Here is a 23,393-nt window from a genome sequence, read left to right as displayed (position 1 = left end):
TGTACGCCGAAGGAAAGCAGTAAAAGCTACGTAAAGAATTCAAAGTTGTAAATATCGAAACGCTGATTTTACAAATTATATACTTTAACACCTTGTATTTATTTGCCATTCTAGCATTCATAATATCATTAATTTCGTAATAATACAGGTAAAATGAAGACGTAGTATAGGATACTATGAGAAGATATAATATTCTTTTTAAAAAATTTTTTTCTTAATTACTGAGATGTTTATTATTCTCAAGGTACAACGAAACGTACGGAATCTAATCAAATCTTGTTGAAGAAAAGCTGTCTTTAAATCCATCGCAGAATACGTTGCTGAAGTTTAACGCTATCCTTACAAGACACTCTGCATATTCAAAGAACTTCCGTCAAAATAAACTAAATTTAACACAAGTAGAGGGAAGTGCTCTCAACTGTACAAACAAAAGACTATACTTAAATTCATAACCGTGGTACACTCTGTCCGACCTCCGCGTTCGCTTCGTCGTCGGTTACGCGTTCCGGGTACATTCTGCATCGTGTAGCTTCGACGAAGCGGTACCGCATTTCTTTGTACCGCTTCCGTTACGTTTCCCGATGCCAGGTGTGGCACGCAAAAGTGCGTGTCAACGTAGATACCAGGTGGAACCTTTATTTTCAGTCTAATAATTTTATACAAGTTCAGCAAGCAACGTTTCAAATTATGAATCAAGTGGAAAACGATTTATCACTTCGTATCACGATTTTCCACGACCTGTCGTAGCCCCAGTATTCGTCGGATAATGTCGCGAAAAGGCATATTTCAATTTAGGGATCGAAGGAATTCTGAATCATGGGCTTAGCCGTGATGTCACTAGCACTTCGTCACTATATTACTAATTGTAAGTTCTTCGAAGTATAATGCTATCAAGCCTGTGAGAAAGTTTGTGACTGTAAACAGAAAAGGTATTCAAATATATGTTTTTCGGCTTCGAAGTCTTTGAAAATTAAGAGAACCATGCAGCTTCTGTTACTTTTATTTGAGCCGGATTAATATTTCAACTGGTTCTTTAACTAACTTTGAAAAAAGTGATTTATTTGAAAAATCTTTTTCTCTTTTTTCGAATTACAAGTCTCTATAGACATTATATAATATACTATACCAGTAAACTTTTTGTTTAATATTTTTGTACGTATAAAAGGTTAAAGAATAATGTCAATATTAGAAATATGTATGCGCGCGCGAAAAATAACTCTAGAGTGACATTTGGGGCTGTCTGAAACGTTTTCCGTATCGGAAGCAAAAGATTCCCTTTGTTCTTGCATCAAAAGGAATTTTGAATTGTGATAAGCTCGACTGTGCGGGCGAATCCGCTTTTCTGCGATCTATTATCTAAAGGGAAAAAGGATATGCGCGAGACGCCCCCGCCCGCCGCTTTCTGAATATTCTCTCTATTATTGTCGTTTACTCACTATACCTGCAGGTACGCTGAAGTTTTGTCCTGCGCTTTTAATGATTCAATACTATCTTTTCACGTCGGGCGCGTTAGTCGAAGATATGTCGCAAAATATTTTCCATGTATAATACGTGACGGAATGGGATTCCAACATTCCTTTAGAACCAAATGTATTTTTCGTCGACGAATGTAGCTCTTTTGCACAAAGGAAAATAAAATATTCATTACACGCTTTATTGAAGAAATTTTCAAATCGTATAACTATATATGGAATCTGAATTCTCGAATTTCGCGGATGATTGACAAAGACATTCCTTTTTTTCGTTATATTATTTCCTTTGATATATTAGTTTCATAATACAATATCATTTATTTTATGCAAGTAGGCAAGCATTCTCGCAAAAAAAGTCAAACTACAGCCATTTTTTTAAATATGCATGTTAGAGGATTAATTAAAAAGAAAGAATTAGTAATTTTATCAAGATGAAGGATCAACAATTATAAGTTACAAGTAAAGAAGGTACTTAAAAGATTTTTAAAAATTGTTGGGGCAAATTGATTGGTACAAACAAATAATAGAATCTTGTTTCTTATTTTTAAATAAATGTCAACAGAATATACAGTGATTTTCTGTTAAAAATAAAACCGGTTAAAAATAAAATTTAATTTTATCAAGTTTTTATTATCGAAATATCGGTATCACGCACACAGAGTAACTACTGTGGAATTTTTAAAATTCTAGAAATTGGCACAGACCATTTGTATATAAAGTATTCTATTACTACAGAGAGAACATTCTACGTACACCATTTACATACTTATAAATTTTTCAACGTTATAATTTAAATCAAGTTTGTATTTTGTCCTGTTTAATTTTTTTTAATTTTTTTATTCTCGCGCGGAAAGATAAAAATATACATGCACACCTTTAATTTTCCTACGTGCATCTCGGTTAAGCGAATAATAAATTAGAGACAGGTAGACAGCAAGAGCAAGTTGCTGCGTAAGCCAACAGTTTCTGGTGCAGAAAAGTTTTGCCGAGAGACAAAGTTTCCACCATCATTGATACTTTTTCAAGCGAAGCGAGAGTCACATGTTCGTTCGAACATGGTTTCTTACTCGCATGTTCATTTATCCAAATATCCGTATTACTTCCATAATTTTCTTTTCTTTTAACTTTAACAAAAGAACAAGGAACACAAAGGATGAAAAAACTTTCCACTCTCATTTTAATATCATTTTAGGGAGAAGATGTAGTAATTATTTACGTGTTATTCGTGTGTATATACGTCTTATATTTTAAAGATTAACACGTGATTATTTAAAGCTCCATAATATTGAATAGAAATCTATTTTGTTATGAATATCTTTATTCGCGATACTTTAAATAAAACGAGAGTTTTGTGTTGTAAGATTTATTGCCATGATTATACGATGATAAAAATTTCTACGGACATTCTCGACACGCATCTGATCAGGAATATATCTTCTACTTTCAGGCGAACCTGGTAGCCATGTGTTCGGAAGTGTCAGTGATGGAGTCTTCTACGGGAAGATAGTATCACCGAAAAATGGTGCGTGGTACGTGGAAAGGGCGCATTATTATTTTCCGCCGCATGAGATAAACGAGACGTTGCATTCTGTGATCTATCACGAGAATGACGTCGGTGATCCGTACGTGGACGTTCGACAAGGTAAGGCGCAAAAAAGACAAGATTCTTTTTTCTTACCGATATTATCTCTCGAGGCGCACGTCACTGTTCGTGCGTAAGCTCGTGAATATAGTTTATTTAGCAAGGAAATGACTTTTAGAGCTTCAGACAATTTATTATAAATTTTCAATATTAAAATATCCGATATTATTCGTTACCCTTTTGTCACTGGTATATCTCATACTTCCAACAATATACTTTTATTACAAAACATTTAGTTTTAATAAAGATAGAAATTAATTGAAAGCGAAACTTAAAGAAGTAGAACATTAAAATCTTAAATTGTATCTTTTTAAATGTCAAAAAATATTGCAGTTTATCATATGCCAGTTAACTTTCGTGAGATTATACCATGATTTTCCAATACTTTCGCGACTTGTGAAGCAAATTTGCAGCGAATAAATAATTTTTCGTTGCTTCCACAGTTTACGAGCTTTTGATTAGCTTATTTAGCTTATTTATATTCGTAAACTTGCGGACGATAACATAAACTGCGCGTTGGACTCGAGTCGCGAAAGTTTGTTTAATATCTGATCGAAACAACTTGTGTAATGGCTTCGAACAAAGCTGCGAGCTTCATTATGCACACGAAGAAGCAGCGTGTACCTAATATGCGTTCGAAGAAAATGATAAATTTAGATTGGAAACGATTTACTTAACTACAGGTTACGATAATAATTGTTATGTCCATCGTGCATGAAAGATTTACTAATTATAAGGCGGCCGTGCGTCTGAGAACGTTTTTAAACGCTCGTTCGGACATGTTGTTCAATACGACGACCTCCACAAGTGGCGCCTCACGACATCGTGCACCTCCACTTTCCACCCTTTTGTCACGCGATGCCTATCTTCCGCTCTCTTCTCGGAACATCTTCCGCTTTTTTTCCTTTAGTACGATCTTTTAGTAGTCGTCTTTAAAAACATGTCCATCCGTCAGAATCGAGCGACTCGTCCATTAATGAAAGGGTCGATTAATTGAGGATGATTGTAATAAGAGGGTTCTTTCATAGACATGTTAATTAGCTTTCTGCTGCATCCTGAGGATAATAAAACCGAACACTTGTACATCATATATAATTTTATCATTACTTACACATTGAGATTACTGAGATATATTCTACTCTTGTGAAGTCTTTCCGGCGATAAAAACGTATTGTATTTGGGAATGAAATTTCCACCCCAGGCAAAATTATTTCAGAATTTGTCGGAAAATTATCCAATTCGAACGGAATTGCTAAACCCTTGGTATTCCTCTGTGGTATACGCTATCGGAGAACGAAACAGCGACTAGTGTAAGATTACGTCGTTTAAGCGTGGATATGGATATCGGAAAGTCCACGATGATACGAATTCCATGCGCCATTTAGAGTATCGTTCGAGAGGAAAGTAGTCCATTCGGTGCGCAGATAGAATTGCCGGGAGTGCAGTTTCGTCCTGAATCGGGTATAGTCAACGCGGCTACCACACAGCGACGACCAGCGGATTTCGAGCTGCGCAATTCACCGTCGTCACCGTGCTCGTGGCAGCAGCAGCAGCAGCAGCAGTAGCAGCAAAAACGGCCAACGTTTGAAATAAACAAGTCAGCGTATTGCGTGTAATATTTATCGCGCCGCCCGTCCATGCATGCTGCGTGGACCAAATCCCACCGTCTCGCTGTGTTTGCTTTCCGGAAACACATCCGACGTTATGAGTTTGCTACATTTATTGGAGCATTGCACGATGACGCGAAGGAGAGCGGAGTGGAGTAGGGCGAAATGTACACGTTCTGGGACCGAACTCTCTTGGAGCGTGATACGTTATTAGACGCGATAGATGGATTAGAAGCAAAGCGAGAAAATCGAGGCGGAAGAGATAACGTAAAGAAATATATTTTAAATAAAAAAATTTAATTATGATTTAAGAAGATTAAGAGTCGAATCTTTTTTTTTTAAACATATGTATGACGATTCTCGGGTCGCGCGTGAATCTTAAACGGTACAGTAATGTGTCATTTACAAACCCTAATGTTGATGTGTAGAATCCGCGCCAGGAAAAAACGAGCAGCGCGGTCAATCAGTCGCGTTCCGTCGGCGTTTCTTTCATTTCCACTTCATGTGAAATGTCTATTAACACTATCACGTAGGCGGCGATAATAGACAGCAATAGCACAGACAGCCAATATCGTCACGCCTGAAACGCCGAGTCATTAAAGCTCGCGGCTTACGGTTAACCAGCCAATAAAGCCGACAGCCACGATTATCTCGGCTGTATCGGCGGCGATGTTATTGGTTCGTACTTATGCGAAGCGACTTCGGAAGACAGATCGACAGAATGTCTGTAAGAGGATACGATATTAATCTTAGCTCGTCAATGTCGCCGCGCTGTCAGGTATCAAAAATATGATAGTCTCGGCTTATATATACGGTATAAGACATCCTACTTTGAAAGTATAAAAGAAGTCGATAACTGCGTGCGATATACCGGGGAAGTTGCAGAAATAAAAGCTCTGTTTTCACTTGAAACGAGTTTGTCGGCTTGTAACATTTTATACAGATAAAATTAAAGTAGTGAAGATTAAAGAAAAAAGGAGCCAAGGAAGAGTCATTTACAATTCAATAAATTGATCTTTCTAACTTTTAAAAATAGAAAAAGATTCAGACATCGCGAAGAAACGCTGCAAGCGTTAGCGAATTCTTCATATCGAGCGAAGACGTTTTCCCTTCGGAATCTGAAATCAAGTGCAAGTTGGTTTCCGATAAACGCGGGCCGCCGCGCGTTCTCGCGCGCGGCATGTGCAGACATTTCCGCGCGTAACAACGTTGTTATGCAGCGTGATACGACACCCGGGAGACCGCGACAAGGTCGCCATTAGTCGCCGCATTATGTCCATATATTCGCTTCACGCAGATACCTCGAGCGTATTGCCGGAATTATGCCAATGATTAAGCCGCGTATGCCGCTGTTTCGGTGACAACGCGACTCACGCGATGCGCGCGGTAAGTACGTGACCTGGCTTCCGCGCGTCGTTATTATTCGCTCTACATTCTCATCCAAAGACACCTTAGATTAGAATATAGACTTCGGTTTACCTGTAGGAGAACTCGTAGCGCACGTATACCGGGGTCCCATCGATGATGTAAGACTCCCACGTGGCCCGTGGATGTTTCGAGTTCCACGACCAGATTCAGAATTAATGGCAATGAACTTTGCCATTAATTAGGAACCTTGCGGCGCTTCCCGGCTTACGATTCACGCTCCCAGATTTTCATCTACCACAATTCAGGAAGCAGAAATACCAATGGCCTCTGTTATTATCTTGCTATTTTCCGTTAGGGTCAATTCGAGCTATGAATAAATGGGCATGTCTTAATATCAGCCAAATATCAGCAGTTTAATCATTATCATTTCTTAATAATTGACGACTAATTTTATCGTCAGATACTCTTGTTTTATCTCATTGTCGCAATTTTTCCAATTATTCTGATCAAGATGAATTGGATTGGATTTTGGATGTCACGTATTTCACGTAAATATTTTTATATATATTTATATATATTTAAAAAGCTGAACTTCTCTCTGTCTGTGAAATTTCTTTAGAAAACTTTTTACAATAATACTATAATGAATATTATTTAATAATAATATTAATATGATAAATTTAAATAATAAACAGATTCTTAATTTGTTGATTCGAGAATATGAGTTTATTCTCGAAATTATGTTTCTCATAGTCAGGTATAATTATATATGGTGTAACAATACGGTTATCGGATGTGAAGTGATATCGAATCAATGATGAATTTTCCAGGTGACGGCGGTGGATGTGGCATTACTAATAGCGATGTGATAGATTGGATGGAAAGGGTGCAGAATTCCGCAGTACCGGATGAACCGCCTAAGACGGTCCCGTCGGCGAATCAGAAAGAGCCGAAACCAAAAATCTTACCCTGGAACGGTGATGGGGAGGCTCCCGGCCACAAGTACAGTAGAGAAGCTAATGAACCTAGTCATCGCAGGCCACGAAGAGCGACCAGATCGAAAGAAAATAACACCTGCTCGCTTTTCATACAAACGGATCCTCTTATATGGAGGCACATCTCCGAACAGGTACGCGAAATTTATTTCAAGTCCACAGCTCATAAATATATCGTTGAAAAAACATCCTTTAAATTTTCTTACATTTAAAATCTACGCAATTTCTTAAATATAAATTTTTGAAACTACGTATAATTTTTAAAATATTCTTTTTTTTTATTATATGCCTATTATAAAGCTTACAATTAAATCTAAAATTTTTGGAATATATGGGAAATTAGCATATTTAATTAAATTTGAAATGTATTATATTTCTTCATTCTCATAATATATTTATCCTTTGAAATTAAAAGTCAAATACCTTTTTTCCTACATTCTACTGTATAATTTATCGAGTGATAAAAAGAAAGAGCGCAGAAAACTGACATTTATAATCATGCAAAAGAAGTAAAGATGCAAAAGGATAGCAGATTGTTAGAACGACGGAATGACCCAATTCTCGCTGGCAATTTGTAACTAGGGAATGCCAGTATTTCCTTACACAATAGAGAAATACCTCGAATGCCGACCGTTCTCTTTCTATGGTCACATTCATATGCGTTTTCGTCGGCAGCACGGTCAGTGCAATTCCCCTTTGCATTTTCTCAACAAACCAGACACCATTCGCATTCCAGTGTTCTTCACAAAAAGAATATTCCTATCTCCCCTATGTTCCGGCTTTGATATCGCCGTACGCTTGCATAGAGCGCGTTCCACTGAAAGCAATTATAATGATTTTTTTTAGACAAATTTTTTCAAGCTTCTCTTCATAAAAATTTGTCGGGAGAGTTCTGCTCACAAAGATATTTAAAATTTAAGGAAATATTTTCGTACATTAAATTTTAATAAATGCAGACATTTATAAATGTACGGTTAAGCGTAAGAAATTTTTAATATTTGAAACGTAATTACAAGCTGTTGAATGTTGGAAATTAGAAACTTTGTATATCGGAAATTCCATTAAGTGCGAATATACCGAGAGAAAAGTTCTATCACGTAGAATAAGAGATAGAGCAATCTTAGATAGATTATCATGGATATTCAGTGTCCGTATTTGTATTCGCAGCTGCATCACGACGCGGAGAAAACCAGGGAGGAAATATTGTCCTTGATCGCACACCACGTCACCGCCGTGAACTACATCTACAGGGACACGAAATTCGACGGCAGGACGGAGCACAGAAACATCAAGTTCGAGGTTCAGCGAATAAAGGTAACGGTATCGCGCCGAAAATAGCATCCGCCGTTGTGTGAATACTCGCGCTCGCCGAACTGACACACTCGCTATATCTGATAACAGATCGATGACGAGACGGCGTGTACGCCTCAACAGCCGTACAGCGAACCGAACCCCTTCTGTTTGGAGAACATCGACGTTAGCAACTTTCTGAATCTCCATTCTCTCTCGAATCACGAGGACTTCTGTCTCGCCTACGTTTTCACCTACAGGTAAGCGGACGGTAACAAAACACCACACGCTGCGTTCCGTGTTTGTTTAAGGCCGTTTCGTAAACGTTATTTCACGCTTTGTCGACAGGGACTTCACTGGCGGTACACTCGGGCTCGCCTGGGTCGCTTCAGCATCTGGCGCGTCCGGCGGTATCTGCGAAAAGTTCAAGACTTATACGGAGACCGTGTCCGGTCTGTATCAATCCACTAAGAGATCCCTCAATACCGGCATCATCACTTTCGTAAATTACAATAGCCGTGTGCCGCCTAAGGTATCGCAGCTGACTCTGGCGCATGAAATTGGTCATAATTTCGGATCACCGGTAAGCCAGGAAAAAAAAACACATTTTCTCGTAGACATACGTGCTCGATCTGTTCGGTATACAGAGGTAACAATAACGACCTTTTTTTCCAGCATGATTTTCCGCCGGAATGCAGACCGGGAGGCTTGGATGGTAATTACATTATGTTCGCCTCAGCGACGAGCGGAAATCGACCGAACAACAGCAAGTTTTCAAAGTGCAGCATTGGCAATATCAGCAACGTCCTAGATGCTATCGAGGATAATAAGAAGAGGAACTGTTTCACTGGTATTTTTACTTTGCATTTTCCTTCGCGCTATAGCAGTCTTCAGAGTGGAATAAGCGGAAAATAGAGAGAAACGTTGCTTCTAATATTTTTACTTGCCTGACAAAATGTATTGTATTTATTATTCACAGGAGCGTTTTGCGGTAATAAAATTGTCGAGGCTGGCGAGGAGTGTGATTGCGGGTACGATGACGACGAGTGCGTGGACAAGTGCTGCTATCCCAGACAGGTGTCTGAGCTGGATAAGATTAAGAATGACACGGCGAAAGGTTGCAATAGAAAATATGGCACACAATGCAGGTATGCAATGTGTGCAAGTAAAACGCGACCGGATACGACAGGCCGGCGCCCCTTCGATACATATCCCTCATGAATGTAATTATGCGTTTGCAGTCCCAGTCAAGGACCCTGCTGTTCGAGTGATACGTGCCAGTTTGTGCCCCTCTCCCATCGGGTCCAGTGTAGAGCCGAATCGGACTGTAGTTACAATTCTACATGCAGTGGAAGGTCCTCCGAATGCCCAGCGCCGTTACCGAAAGCCAACAAGACTAGATGCAACGAGGGCACCCAAGTAATTGCGCTCTGTTATTCAGTGAATTGTACGATTTAGTGGCTATCGACGCTGGTTTCAACGACGCGTTATTTATAGTTGTGCATCAACGGGGAGTGTACGGGATCCATTTGTCTGGAGTGGAATCTGACAGAGTGCTTTTTAACGAGCAGCATCATACCGAACATCGACAAGCGAAAGCTCTGCGAATTAGCCTGTCAAAATGGGACTGATGCATCAACGTGTCGCGGAACGAGCGAGTTTGCGCACATGGTGGGATTGCCCGAGGGTGGAATGAGCCTCAGACCTGGTTCGCCTTGCGATAATTTCCAGGTAAGTTATTAATTTCTATGAAAGGATTAAATGGGGTATATGGCATACATGGATTGTTAACTTTTTTAATTATAAACTTTTTTGAAAGTTACATAATTATAAAATTTTTGTTTTTTTTCTGCAGGGTTACTGCGATGTTTTCTTAAAATGCCGAGCCGTCGATACGGAAGGACCGCTTGCCAGATTGAAAAATCTATTGTTCAATAAAGAAACTTTGTCGTCGGTAGCGCAATGGATAACTGTAAGCATGCTTGTTTTACTCTTATCTCTATATTATCCATTTCTTAACATTGTCTGTTATTTTTGTAACGTTGTTTGTTTTAGGAATTTTGGTGGGCGGTGTTATTAATGGGTATAGCTTTCATCATATTTATGGGACTGTTTATCAAGTGTTGCGCCGTGCACATTCCTTCCACTAATCCTAAAAAGCCGCCTGCGAGGCGCATCAGTGATACGTTAACTAGACCGATGAATACCCTTAGAAGAATGGTATAAAAACAATTACGTTTACATATAAAAGTTTGTCCGTATTACTGTTTGAGATAAAAGATATTTTATCTCAAACAGTAATAAAATATCTTTTATCTCAAACAGTAATAAGAAAGTAATAGTTTTGTTCATAAATATTATTACGTGTCATTTTTATTAAAGCGACATCCACATGGTGGTGGACCTGGGCCAAGGAGTATACCCCCAAGACCAAGTCAAGGTGGACACGGAACGCGTGGACCCTCTCATGGTTATGGAGAGGGTAGAGGTGCTCAATATTATCCGAAAGGTAAATTAAATTAGCCGATTAAGTCATCTATACATTTCTCGTTGCTTGAGTTTAGTTCCTACGCTTAAGCACCAGTCACACATACATCGTACATCGTACATCGTAAAAATGCGTACACTCCGGTGTAAAAGAAAGAATTGCTAATGCGGATTTAAACTCAAGTTAACGTTGTGCGCATTTTCTCATCCTCGTGTGACCCGCAACTACATCAATGTCTTTTCCTGTTTGCATCTTCCTCGCATTGACGCGCATCTATGATCTACCTGATACTATCATTCTATGATCTGCAGAGGTGAGCCTGGGGCCTATATTCTTATGCTTAATAGGAGCAAATTCATGAATGCAAATATCATTGTTGCGCAATGTGGAACATAGAGTTATCATTACTATTTATAATAGAATATTCTAAAATATCTATGAAATTCTTGTATTTGCTCCTAGCTCATTGTTCATGGCATTGCACTGGATGCTAGCTAAAATACATTATCTTTTCCATTCATACATCGGAGCCAAACTCCTTTTTCTGATTTCGCATTATTGATCATATCACTTGTAAATTATTTCCAGAATAATATTATTAGCTACACTAGATAGAACGAAAGAAATAGCACTCGAAGGATACGCAGAAAGCGTGAAGATCGCGGTGGCTCTTTCCTTATTGTCGTATTTAATTTGGCTATTATCTTGTGGCAACAATCCTCTATCCCCGCATATCCAATGTTTACTTTTGGTTACGCGTTTCGTTTCATTGCCGAACATTTTTCTAAACTTTAAGCAGGCTATCGCTCGGTTCCCACAGCTAGTGCGCCACCAAATAGCGGGCCAGCAGACAATTACGGCCGTACCAATCACCCAGAGCTGTATGCCGGCGCCTATTCGGGCTCCGGGGGAGGGGGGAGGAGCGCAGCATATGAGATGAGGCATCACAACAAGGTGTGACGATCCTAGGACGTCGTCACGGACGAGGACCACCAATCGCGGCGTTGCACCACAAGTCGTTGTGTAGGACACGATTGCCAAATGCGAAGAGAACCGATCCACTCCACGTAAGGGATGCGACGATGTCTCATAACTGAGATCGAAGCAATAATGACGAGTTTACAGCACAATAGTCGAACAACATTGAGAGGTCTGACGATATGCTCTTTTATCCAAGTTGCGTAGAATAATAAGAGCCGCGCGTAGATATGAAGAAAGTACGTCTCGGTGATCAAATCGATCTCTCATTTTGTATCGGTTTGGTAGATGTAATTTCGCGGAGAGATAAATCGTTGCGAACGACGACTCGGAAGATCGATTTAACCGGAATCACGATGACGAAGTAACGGAGTATATAACAGAAATCGTGAGTACCGAGAATTTTATATATGTAATCTTTTTTATGTAGCACACTAATGCGGTCTTTCGGGTCGCCGTTCAAAGAACTCGTCGCATGATCAAATTTTAGGATGCTTCGCCAGTGACGGTGATATTGTTATATGATCAAAGTAATTTAAATCGACCCAACGTGTGATTCATTTCGCTTTAGTGATCGCTGTATTCGTGAAGCGACGAACGCGGTATTGTTGAAAGAAAGCGTCGCATCTTCGTCCCTCGCCACTACGAAGATTTAAGGCTAAGGTCGTACGGTCTTTGTGTGACGGCGTCCTTCGAGATGTCGATACTCGTGCACGTCGCTCTCGAAAGTTAGATTAAGAGAATCTCTAAGACCTTGTTTGTTAGAGACACAAATTTAATGGGGAAATTGGCAGTAAGACAATATATGTCCTTTGGTAAACGGCGCACATGTGTAAATGAGTTTCCCAAAGGCGACTTATTGTACTCCGTATTCCGTTTATCAACAAGTGAAGAGTCATCTTTTTAATCAAATCAAAATTTTATCGTGGGACGTTAAACGATCTAATTTAATTTCAAACATACAACAAACATATGTACTGCAATATGGGCAAGAAAATTGGAACTGTCGTGTAAAATATTACCATATATGTGTATGCCGTTGTTTTTTTATCTGCAATAATTAAAATAATTTTTAAACGGCTTTCTGGAGCGAAATGGCACCCTACCATTACCAAAACATCACAGGTCATTTACTTGATCTCTGTACCATTGTAGAATAATAATTAACGATATGTATTATTCTTATACTAATTTGTATTAGCCAATTTTGAAGCGAAGTTATGCTGGCTATGCGAGATTATGACGAATATAAGAGCAGCAACAACAAAATGATGCGTTTCTATAGCGATATTCCATTAATTATTATACATGAACGAGGATGATATTGATTATTATTAAGCTATACTGATTATTATTATTAATTAGTTATATCTTACAAATGATAATTTATCTCCGCCTATTGCGAATGTTATAAGTTATATTTAATTAAAAAACGAGTTTTATAACATGCTATATTAAGTCGGGGGCTGCACCGTAAAGACGCAGTTATGCGTATAGCGGACCAAAGATGAGCCCTCTTATCGAAACACGCGACATGTTATATTATATATATATATATATATATATATATATATATATATACACATGGGCTCACACATGTACACAGCTGCATACTCGTAAGCGAGAAACACGAGATCGGTTCTCATCCCCGAGATGAATCGTATCTGGTGCTGTCAAACCATTGTCGATACGATTAATGCACTTCCCTTCTCCGAAACGCCAAATATAACAAACGACTGAGTTCTTTTTCGCTCATCTCTCTCGACGTCTTTACGCAACAAACGTTGAGACTAGTGTCCGCTCCTGTTTACAATATATTCTATTTACAATGAATAATAACGAGCGTACACGACATTTAAATTAGCGATAACAAATCGAAACAAATCGTCTCAGAGAAAAGCTGTGTGCTAGAGATCAAATGTTTTTTTATCCAATTGCTTTTTATGATTTATTTTTATTATATTTATGATTCATATCTTTAACAATCGAATATATACAGTGGGGTGCGAAATCGTAATACAAGCGAGAACAAGGTGATTTCTCGTACCAAAATAAATCGAAATTGTAGAATAATTTCTTTCGTACCAGGCTTTGTAAACGATTTTAAAAATCTATCAAGTACACGTGCACTTGATTATGTCTTTTTTTTACGGGAGGAAACCTTCATAGGTCCCCCTGGTCCCCGGGGAGAGATCAGGGGTATGCCGGATTCTAAGGAATCTTACTATAGACTGCTATTTCTGTTCGAAATTTATTAAAATAGTTAAAATGATGCTTACTTGAGAGAACAAATTGTAGTAGCATTTCAAGAATTAAAAGCTCAACTTACCTTAGCAAAAATTCACGAGAAATCATCTTGTTCTCGTTTGTATTACGATTTCGCACCCACCTTGTATAAATACAATTTTTTTTGCAAAATAAGACTAAAGAGCAGACTAGCTTTGCGACGTTTCGTCAACTTTATAATTACATAGAGAATTATTCATACAAAACACTTATCTTTTAAACTTCAATGCAGATAAAGTAATAATAACACACACATCCATACACATTATTTTTGTAAAATTATAAGCAAAACGAAACTATCCGGAAATTTGGCATTGATTTTTATTCAGTCATGTAGAAATTCGTAGAATATAAAAAGAGGAATTCAATCGCATTTTCAAATATCGATTGGTGTAATCAATATATCTCTATGTCTATCCGCAATTGAATTACAACTCTCTGCGTTGTAACTTTTAAGACTGTGTTTTATCTAGGCGGAAAGTTGGATATAGGGATGCAGGATTGAAACGAGGAGGTGCCAGCAAAGACGCTACAATACGAGTTTGTGGATCGTGTGGAAATGTACAATAGATGCAATGTGATTATTAGGTGGATCATATGAGGTCTTGTGAGGGAAAAGAATAGGCGAAAGGAGAGAGAAAATTATGAAAAAGTGGGACGGAAAGTAAAAAAGTTTTTTTCGGGCGTGCAAGGAAACATTGTGAGTGAGAGACCGCGAAAGAGATAGATCGCAAGTGTGTATATCTGTGTAAATATACTGATATTATAAAATGATTATATAACCATAACAGATGGTAAAGTGAATACAAAAAATACTTGTTTTTATATCAGATCTGTATTATAGCGAAATATTATTCTGTATTTTGTAATCAGAACGGAAGTTTAGGGATGACGTGCGAGTGTTCTGTACGTGCGTGTAATCGAGCCTCTAGGTTTTAAGTATGAGTTTCTTTGGCGATCCATCGTGGACCGGAGGAATCGATCAACGTTATTTAGGGAATTTCGAGATTCTTGCGTATAGGTGCAAAAAAAAAAAATCCTTTTGACCCCATTCGCAGTCGCTCGTGAACACTATTGATGAACGGTTTAGTCTGTTTCGACGCGAGCAACAATCCGTGACAATCCGCGGATGAGATTTACTGCCAATGAACGTAGCCAGGTGCGATTCGAGTTTTCGATTGATTTTAATGCGTTATAGTGCATCGCTAGAAATGTTTTCTGCCAAACAATGTTAATTACGGTCTTCTAAATGTACAATAATAACGTGTGAATACTTTAGAGAGCCGTCAGATAAAGAAAGACTTTTTATACGTCCTTTTTTAAACTTTATTTTACGCAGAAGAGGAAAGAAGAGCTTTTTCGTACGTTGAAGAAAAAGTGCGAAATAATGTCGTTCGAAGAGTCATCGAGAATCTCTGGATAGTCATTTCGTTCCGAGCCACTGCCATTTAACGAGATAGTTAGAAACTTGCTTTCGAAACAAGCTAACGTCCCGATCGTACATTATCGGTGTGTAAACTACTTTTGCTTCCATTTCACTGCCACTACCATTTCGAACGACTGAACTATTATGATCAAAGATCGCAGATACAAATTCGTACGCTACATAAACGAGTATCCGAAGACGACAACATAGATAGCAATGCCTCGTTACGTTCCGAAAAAGCCTAAAGAGCGAGCGCGGAATGGGGTCAGGGTGTAGTTACTAGTTGACAATGAAGTCGCTTGCGCGTACGAAAGGATTAATAAGGATGAATTCTCCTTCATCATTTGTCCCAGACCTCTAACTACATATGCTTAAGCTTATTCGTTTTCCGCGGCATCTGGGTTAAGATGCGATTTTAATTCCCCCCGCCCGAATGATAACGAACTTCCTCTACGGTTCGTTGCAGCAGCGCAACGTCATACGTCACGTTGATAACGACAACGAGAGCGAAATCTTGAAGGCCATTGCGATTGGCGTATCGTGTACCGATCTTAATCCAGAACCGCATTACTGTGACGCGATGCACACATAATACACTACTCTATCACTTGTACATAATGTTAGAGAAGGAAAGAACAAAAAGAAAATCGAAGATTATATTTTTTCTATCGATCCAAAAACGTGGTGACCTATCAACATCGTGCATCCGGGATTATTTAAGCGTAATTTCGTCCCCTTTGTATCAAATCACTTGGCGAACGACGAATTATTTCCCCCCGAAGAATCGTACGTTTTTTTAATTTAGAGCGTTACTTGGATATCATCGAACACCAAGTGGCCCTTACGTTCGTGCCGTATCTCTACTTTTAGTCGGTGCAACTTTGAGTGACGCGTTCTTGAAGTGTGTATCTCTTTATTGTAAATTATTATAACCGAGCATGATACTGACCAATCGCTGAACGTAGCTTCAGACCACCACTCTCTCTTTTCCCAAAATGTCTAGAATGCGGCGAGTGTTTTAAGGATATTATAAATAAAAGAATTATGATTGTGAATATCTCTTGTGTTACGTTAATGTGATTAAAAGAGACAAAACATTGTAAAGAATTAAATAAAGCATACATTTTACATTTACCCGCGTGTGGTCTTTGGAACGACGAAGGGGGATCTTGAGGATTACGAATCGTTGTTTTGTACACATAAGTTTTATTTGTTATATAAACTATTGTAAAAGAGTTACAATTGTACATTAAAAAGTCATAGTGGGTAAATAACGATACCTACTGTGTGATACATGAATATCGCGATCTTTAGCTTCAAAGTCATGGGAGCCTTACATCACGCATCCCTGTGCAATAGAAACATTCTTTAACATAAAATATACTAATACTCGACTGGAATTCAAGATATGCAATTATGTTATTAATAACGAATATTTCAAACCGGATGTCAAATATAATTGAGATAATACTGTACATTACAAAAAATGCATATTACATATCACTTCATTATGAAGTTCCGTAAGAATTATCCGTCGATTAATTTTCCTCGATAAAGATTTCGAGTAAAGCTTATAAAGGCAGAATCGAATTATACATATATATTTCATAATAAACATCTCAACTGTATTTTTGCCGCAAGCAACGTAGGGAAATGGCTAAGGTGCGTTACAATGCTGCAAGCTTGTACCGTTCTGTTGAAATATCGAGGAATAACTTGTCGATAACTTTAATCAATCTTTAAACAATCTTATGCTTTTACCACTCTTTTATGCTTTCGCTGATGTATGCTCGTATTTTTTTTTTTCAACGACGCTAATCGATAACTAATCTGGAAAGTTATCGCTTGGCCAGGCGATATATAGTAGCAAAGTTTTCACGATTGCATCCGATGTTACGAGTGGAAAAAAGTGGCTCTGAGTGGCAAGTTACAAATGCAGCACCCCGTCTCTCGCGCTCGCAATTTCGCTATTAAGTTCACTGTTGCGAGTGCTCGTGCTTGTACACATCGTGATATGCGTTGCGTATCAGTGCATAAGGGAAACAACTCTCCAATAGATCCATCGTCAGGAATGGAGATTCTTGAACTATTTGATCGAGCAGAAGATACACGGACTCTCTGTTTCGGGTCGCCTCCTTGTCCGCTTCTTGGCCCAATCTTAACAAGCTCGACGAAGCCAAAGCGAGGAATTCCTTCATCCTGTCTTCTATGTCGTTCTGCCCGCAAATCGTAAACAACGCTCCGAATATATTGTTAATCGCGGTCGCCATGCAGTGTATGTTGTTGGAGTGGCCCTCGAGTGACGCTCTGTAAAAGGAGTTGTCGTTCCGAGCCAATTTCGGAATAGAAACCGCCACGAAGACCATTAGCAGGCAAACGAGCAGGTGTTCGTCCTCGTCGACTTCAGCCTTCTGATTTCGCAGCGCGGTCGTCAAAGTGGGATCGACCTTGCAGGTCAAGCCCGCGGCCGACGTCATCTCGGAGACGACGCGCATAGGATCGCCGGACGGCAGATGATGTCTGAAGTCCAATATAGAGCTCAGTAAGAATGGTATACGTTCCTCCAACACGTCGACCAGGGCTGACTGCGACAACTGCCGGAAGCTGAGAATCACACCTATTATAGTGACTCGCTGAAGAACGTTGTCTACTTGCTGTAGCTTCTTGAACTGCTCCTTCATCACTTCCGGCTTGTCGAAATTCGTCCTCAGAGAGATCAGCACATCCTTGTTGCCGGCCACCAGCTTCTTCAGCTGCTGCACCTGACTGGCGATATGCCACATCAAGTTCTCGTTCAACATCTTCATACCGTACGGTCCTATCAATTCCGCTAATGCCCGTAGCTCGTTAATGTCGGAGAACTCCTCGGCGTTAAAGGGTATGGCACCTTCAACCGACAAGCTGACGAACGCCCGTTGATTCGCCGAGTAACAAATGTTACCGGCGCTGACTCGCCTCAGTAGAACGTCCGAATACCATTGCGTGTAGAGCGCGGCTATAGTCTTGTCACCGTGACTGTCCAGCTCCTGGGTTTGCTGCAGCAGGGCGTTGTTGAAGACACGCGTGATATCTATGTGCACGTAATTCTCGATAGTCTGAAGAACGTTCATGTAAGATCTAACGCTGACGAAGAGCTCAGACGGCTTGGCTATCTCGCTGGTGTCCGGATTGTACATGACCATGCCCACCAACGCTCTAGCGAATCGCGACTCCAGATGTTGATGCAGATACTCCCTCGGCGCGAAGGTGTACTCCCAGACATTAATGGTAGGGCAGTAATTAATGGCGTAACACAGCTCGGTGAGGGCCATGTGCAGCTTGTCCATCGTCGTTAATTCCTCCCGGGTCTTCCGATAGCTCTCTATACCGGGCTTGTGAATCTCGTACATGTTCTTCTTGTTCTTATCCTTCTTCTTGCGATTAACAACCTGTGAGATTAACAGAGCGCAGTGCTTCGGCAACAGTTTGTCGCTCATGTTACACTGCTCGTCGCAAATGGTCGTGATAATGTTCTTAGCTTCCTTGGCCATTTCATCCAGGAACATATTGACGACGGAAAGGCTCCTCTCGCGAATGTGATGACGTTCCTCCGGGCAGAGCTCGTGGGTGCAACTCTGAAAGTGGCTGCATATGAGCGGGAAGGCGACGATATAACGGTTCTGTGCGGGAAATTCGAGACACATGTGAAACTGATCCTCGAATATCTTGCTGTAGAAGCAGAAGATAGATAAATCGGACGTCTCGACCAACATCTCGTCCAAATTGTCGACCATTTTCGTGTGGAAGATTACCGTATCCATGAAGGAAGCTAACTCTCTGTTATCAGCCAGATTCATATTGCACTTCGCAATAGACATGTAGGCCTGCAGCCTAAACCAATCCAGTCGAAAGGCACGGAAATCAAACAATTCATTTTCCTCGACCTGCTTTACGGTCAGACTAGCTATAATTGAACACATATCACTAAGAATAGCCCCCTCGTCCTCCGGACAAACCGGCAGGTTTTGTATCATCTGATGTAAAGCGGGGGCGTCGAAGCCCGAAAGAAATTGGACGTAATACCTCTGAAGCACCTGAGAATATTTCTTTACTAGCGCTCGTAATTCCTCGCAGTGGAAGAGCAATTCAGGCAGCTGACGGTCCACCAAATCCTCGCTACCTCGTCCCTTGCTTTTACCTTGAATAGGAGGGTTGTCCCCGTGTCTTAGCAGCCACAATACCTCGTCTCTCGAATGGGACAGCCCCATCAATACCAGCAGTGCTTTCGGTCCCAGTAGACCAGGCTGATCCGTCAAAATTAAACCTAACTCCTTCAGCGCGGTCCTCAAGAATTTCCTTCTCTCTCGATGCCTGTAGGCAGCTTTTTGTACCGCTTGATTGTAACAGTCCTTCACCTCCGATACTCTTTTGCCGTATCCTTTCATACTCTCGAAGAACGTTTGAATATACTGATGTATGTAAATCACCTCGTCTCTGAACAACGCCAATACCCACCCGGATTCTAAAGCGGTGATCCACAGCTTGCTCGGCTGTTCCTGACTCAAGAATGTGTGACAGAGGGTAAATCCAAGAATCACCCATCTCTCGACTCTATCTAAACTCAACGTTTCGCAAGACATGGTGTCCGTCGCCGCTGCTTTCAGTATCTGGCCGGGACTACCGACGAGACTCAACTTCTGATCGGCCCTCCACGTGTCGGCGGACAAGTTTCTACCAGGATAAACCGGCCACAGCGAGGTCAGGGCGTTTTTCAGCAATTTCGAATGCGGGACAAATTCTTCGGAGAGTTTTTTCAACGGAGCGTCGTAATCCATGATCATCTGACCTAAACGAGGAAAGCTAGGATCCGACTGACTGTGCACCATCTCGTGAGCGGCGTTGAAGAGCCCCAGCACCGCCTTGCGATCCTCGACTCGCGACAGGAGAATCATCAGGCTGACGTACGTGATTACGAGATCCAGATACCCTTTGGTTAAATCGAAATTAATCGTAATATCCATATGAACGCCGCACGCGTCCATAGTGGTCAGGAGCTCGCACACGTTGTCCTTGAAATCCAGCAGATCGACGAACGTGTAGTAGTACAACGACAGCGACTTGATGATCTCGTTGCGAATGTTCATAATGGTCTGCAGCCCCTTTACGTCAATATTGGGGAACTTCCTGACGATCGTCTTAATGGAGGACTCCAGCGCCTTGTCGGAGAGGAAGGCGGGCTTCGACTTGGCATCGCCGCAGGCCTTCTTGATATTGTAAATGCGGGTTAGCATACCTACACCTCGGTCGTTCAGGATGGTCAGCTTCTCGGCCAGCTTCTGCTGGCTCGGCACGATAGGTCGAGCCATGACCGCGTTCCTCGTTCGTCCCCCTCACGCGATTGGCATCACTCGTCGACTTGTTTACTAAATTGTAAATTGACAGCGATCACTTGACCCCACCCCTGGAGGGGGGTAATTTATCCCACCGGATGCGCCGAGCGTTTCCTCTGCTCTCCTGCAAGGAAAAACGACGATTGCTTCACGCGCCCTCGCGACATCCTCGATACTATTGTTTCACGATCCGTGTACTCACCTTGTCGCCGCGATTACATGTTGCACGCAAATATCACAATGCACGGCGATATGATAGGCCGAGGCCGCCGAGGCAACTCGCTCTCGCTCTCTCTCTTTCTCTCCGTATACCTGTGCTGTGTGCTGTGCTCCGAGCTTTGACTCCGCTCCGACACGGCGCGTACCGCGTACCGCCGTCAAGTTGCGCCGCTATCGGCGCTATCGGCGACGCAGTGCCGCCAACGCGACGAACGCGAACGACGACGGACGAGCCCTCTAGGAGCAGGTGCGTCGCGCGCCCGCGCGCGCAGTAGATTTGAAATCGCGGCACTGTGCGGCACTGTGCGGACGCCCGACGCCATCCTTGAAGATCTCTCATCTCGACGGCTCGCGTTCGCAAGGATACACGGAGTACGGACTACACGGTCAGGTGCATCGCTAGCGCGTGTACATACTTGGCGCGAGACTCTACTGTATGTGTGTGTGTATGTGTGTGAGTGTGACAAGTGCAATTTCGGATAACGGATCGACGGAGCGATCGTGGACGGATCTCTGGATCGTGAACGAGGTGGAAGGTGGAAGCGCGCACGGACGCGGACGCCGCGGCGAGTTTCGGGATCCCCTTCGCCAGGTATTTGTAAAACAGATTCATAAGTGCGTATTGATGATGGCTGAGCGAACGGAAACGACCGAAATATATAATACATATGTTGTCCGTCATGATCCAACATTACGAAAATTATTTGCAACCGAGTTGCGAATGATGTTTACTCCGAGATGCGAACGAGGCACCTCCGACGTTCGATCTCGTTGGTCGTTTCGGAGTAATATGTTTCGACGACAAACGCCGCGCATGTGACATTCGCGCGGGGGCAATTTCGCGGCGCGAAAATATACGTAGCAAATTGGAGTTGTCGCGAAATGGAATCTGCATATGCCACTTCCCGTGGCGGTAAAGCCACGGAAATTTGAAAGTTGTTCGCTTTGTCGCTGGTGCCATCTGTGAACGCGATCCTGCACTTCATTTACGCGTTTTACCACTATAGGCAATTTACCAACCGACAAAATGTTTTGACTTTTTTATTCGACCCAACTGGCAATCCTTATTAATTATAATTGGCACGACGTTTCGACCCTATTCATCTTTTGACGTTAATAAGCACCTTTTCTAAAAATTAATTAGGATTGCCAGTTGGGTCGAATAAAAAAATCTTTATTGTTAATTACTTATTGAGTAAAAAGTTTCTGATTTGATGTTTTTAAATATTTATGAAATAGATAGGTATTCTTGAATTCATACTCAAGTAATATGTAATATGAAATCATTTAAAATGAAATTATTTGAATAGAGATTATATAAGAGAAAGAAAACATTTATGGACATATTTTACATACAATTACATATAATAATTTTTTAAATTAAAATAGAAAGACGTGATTTAAAAATGAAAGAAGTATATATTATTAATAACATTTATTTATACAACAAATATACACAACCATTAAACAACGAATATATTGAAAACTATAATATAAAAGAAATGAAAAATTTAATATCACATATATTGCACTCCTAGAACAATGCTGTCAACTCAAAAATTCACAATTTTCAGGACAGAGAAAATACAAATTTAATTGAACTTTTTTGAATTACAATTACGATATTTTGTTACAATGAAACTTTTACTTTTTCTTGAAGAGATCTGTTGTAATTCACTTGTCGATTCACTTATGACACCATTCATCTAGCGACCGCAACATAATCGGTTTAAAAGAACAACGATAGCCTGCCCTGTGCTGCGGATTTCGCATATAGACACTATTATTACAGCACATATGTAACATTTTAGACATACTTTTTATAGGCTTAATTCAAAATCAAAATTTTAATTGTGACACTATTTTTCTAGGGGTGCGATATATTAAAGCTGAACTTATAAGATTTTATACATAAAGCAAATTCACGCAATAAAAAACAGGAAGTTTTTTTTTTAAGAATGACACTATATTTGCATAAATATAAATAACTTAAAGCGATCGCAGAAAGATTATATTATCAGCAAAGGAATTTATATAATACTCCCATTCATGTGAATCTATAACAAGTGCGAGAGAGAGGAACGCATATAGCAACGCGTTACAGCACAGTTTCGCGAAATCTAAAGTTAAAGATCGCTTACTTTGCGCTCGCGGAATGATTGATAATCCCGAATAGCGCACATAACTTAGTATTTACAGATAGATAATATATCATTCTCGTACGCGGTATAGAGAATACTTTGCGGAATAGTA

General features: G+C 40.5%; 3 protein-coding genes across 12 annotated transcripts in view; 2 read left to right on the top strand and 1 right to left on the bottom strand.

The window, feature by feature from the left end:
• Positions 1–16,686, top strand: part of Kuz (zinc-dependent metalloprotease kuz) — a 115,663-nt gene extending 98,977 nt beyond the window's left edge. Inside the window, exons 3-15 of one of the 3 annotated variants that reach the window (XM_071708832.1) lie at positions 2,920–3,114; positions 6,920–7,218; positions 8,252–8,398; positions 8,486–8,634; positions 8,723–8,957; positions 9,050–9,224; positions 9,354–9,522; positions 9,616–9,793; positions 9,872–10,105; positions 10,230–10,346; positions 10,430–10,594; positions 10,757–10,883; positions 11,662–16,686. In XM_071708832.1, the coding sequence (XP_071564933.1) occupies positions 2,920–3,114; positions 6,920–7,218; positions 8,252–8,398; positions 8,486–8,634; positions 8,723–8,957; positions 9,050–9,224; positions 9,354–9,522; positions 9,616–9,793; positions 9,872–10,105; positions 10,230–10,346; positions 10,430–10,594; positions 10,757–10,883; positions 11,662–11,822 (2,351 nt within the window). In that variant the 3' untranslated portion in view covers positions 11,823–16,686. Of the gene's footprint in view, positions 1–2,919; positions 3,115–6,919; positions 7,219–8,251; positions 8,399–8,485; positions 8,635–8,722; positions 8,958–9,049; positions 9,225–9,353; positions 9,523–9,615; positions 9,794–9,871; positions 10,106–10,229; positions 10,347–10,429; positions 10,595–10,756; positions 10,884–11,658 lie in introns of all 3 variants that reach the window. The other 2 variants (XM_071708825.1, XM_071708840.1) reach the window with 2 other exon arrangements.
• A 52-nt stretch (positions 16,687–16,738) lies between these two features.
• Hem (Nck associated protein 1 Hem) lies at positions 16,739–21,310 on the bottom strand. The gene is made up of 2 exons (XM_071708813.1): positions 21,124–21,310; positions 16,739–21,045 (listed from the first exon to the last, which is right to left on the bottom strand). The coding sequence occupies exon 2, from the start codon at positions 20,895–20,897 to the stop codon at positions 17,529–17,531; it is 3,369 nt and encodes a 1,122-aa protein (XP_071564914.1). The 5' UTR covers positions 20,898–21,045; positions 21,124–21,310; the 3' UTR covers positions 16,739–17,528.
• Positions 21,311–21,472: 162 nt separating this feature from the next.
• The window catches only part of LOC139773910 (uncharacterized), a 394,169-nt gene continuing 392,248 nt past the window's right edge, over positions 21,473–23,393 (top strand). For all 8 annotated transcript variants that reach the window (XR_011718453.1, XR_011718452.1, XR_011718454.1 and 5 more), the window contains exon 1: positions 21,473–21,732. Coding sequence is in view for 4 of the 8 variants with exons in the window: in XM_071708767.1 (XP_071564868.1) it covers positions 21,577–21,732 (156 nt within the window). In the remaining 4 variants the exon portion in view is untranslated. The remainder of the gene's footprint in view (positions 21,733–23,393) is intronic.

This window comes from Temnothorax nylanderi, unplaced genomic scaffold (assembly GCF_030848795.1).
Source record: "Temnothorax nylanderi isolate EJ_2023f unplaced genomic scaffold, tnyl_v1.0 TNYL_tig0004_pilon, whole genome shotgun sequence".
NCBI classification, from domain to species: domain Eukaryota; kingdom Metazoa; phylum Arthropoda; class Insecta; order Hymenoptera; family Formicidae; genus Temnothorax; species Temnothorax nylanderi.
The sequence above is the reverse complement of the archived record's forward strand: the minus strand, read 5'-3'. Positions and strand labels throughout refer to the sequence as shown.

Coding starts and splice junctions, on each gene's coding strand:
- Hem (XM_071708813.1), bottom strand. CDS start 20,897: ATGGCTCGACCTATCGTGCCGAGCCAGCAGAAGCTGGCCGAGAAGCTG.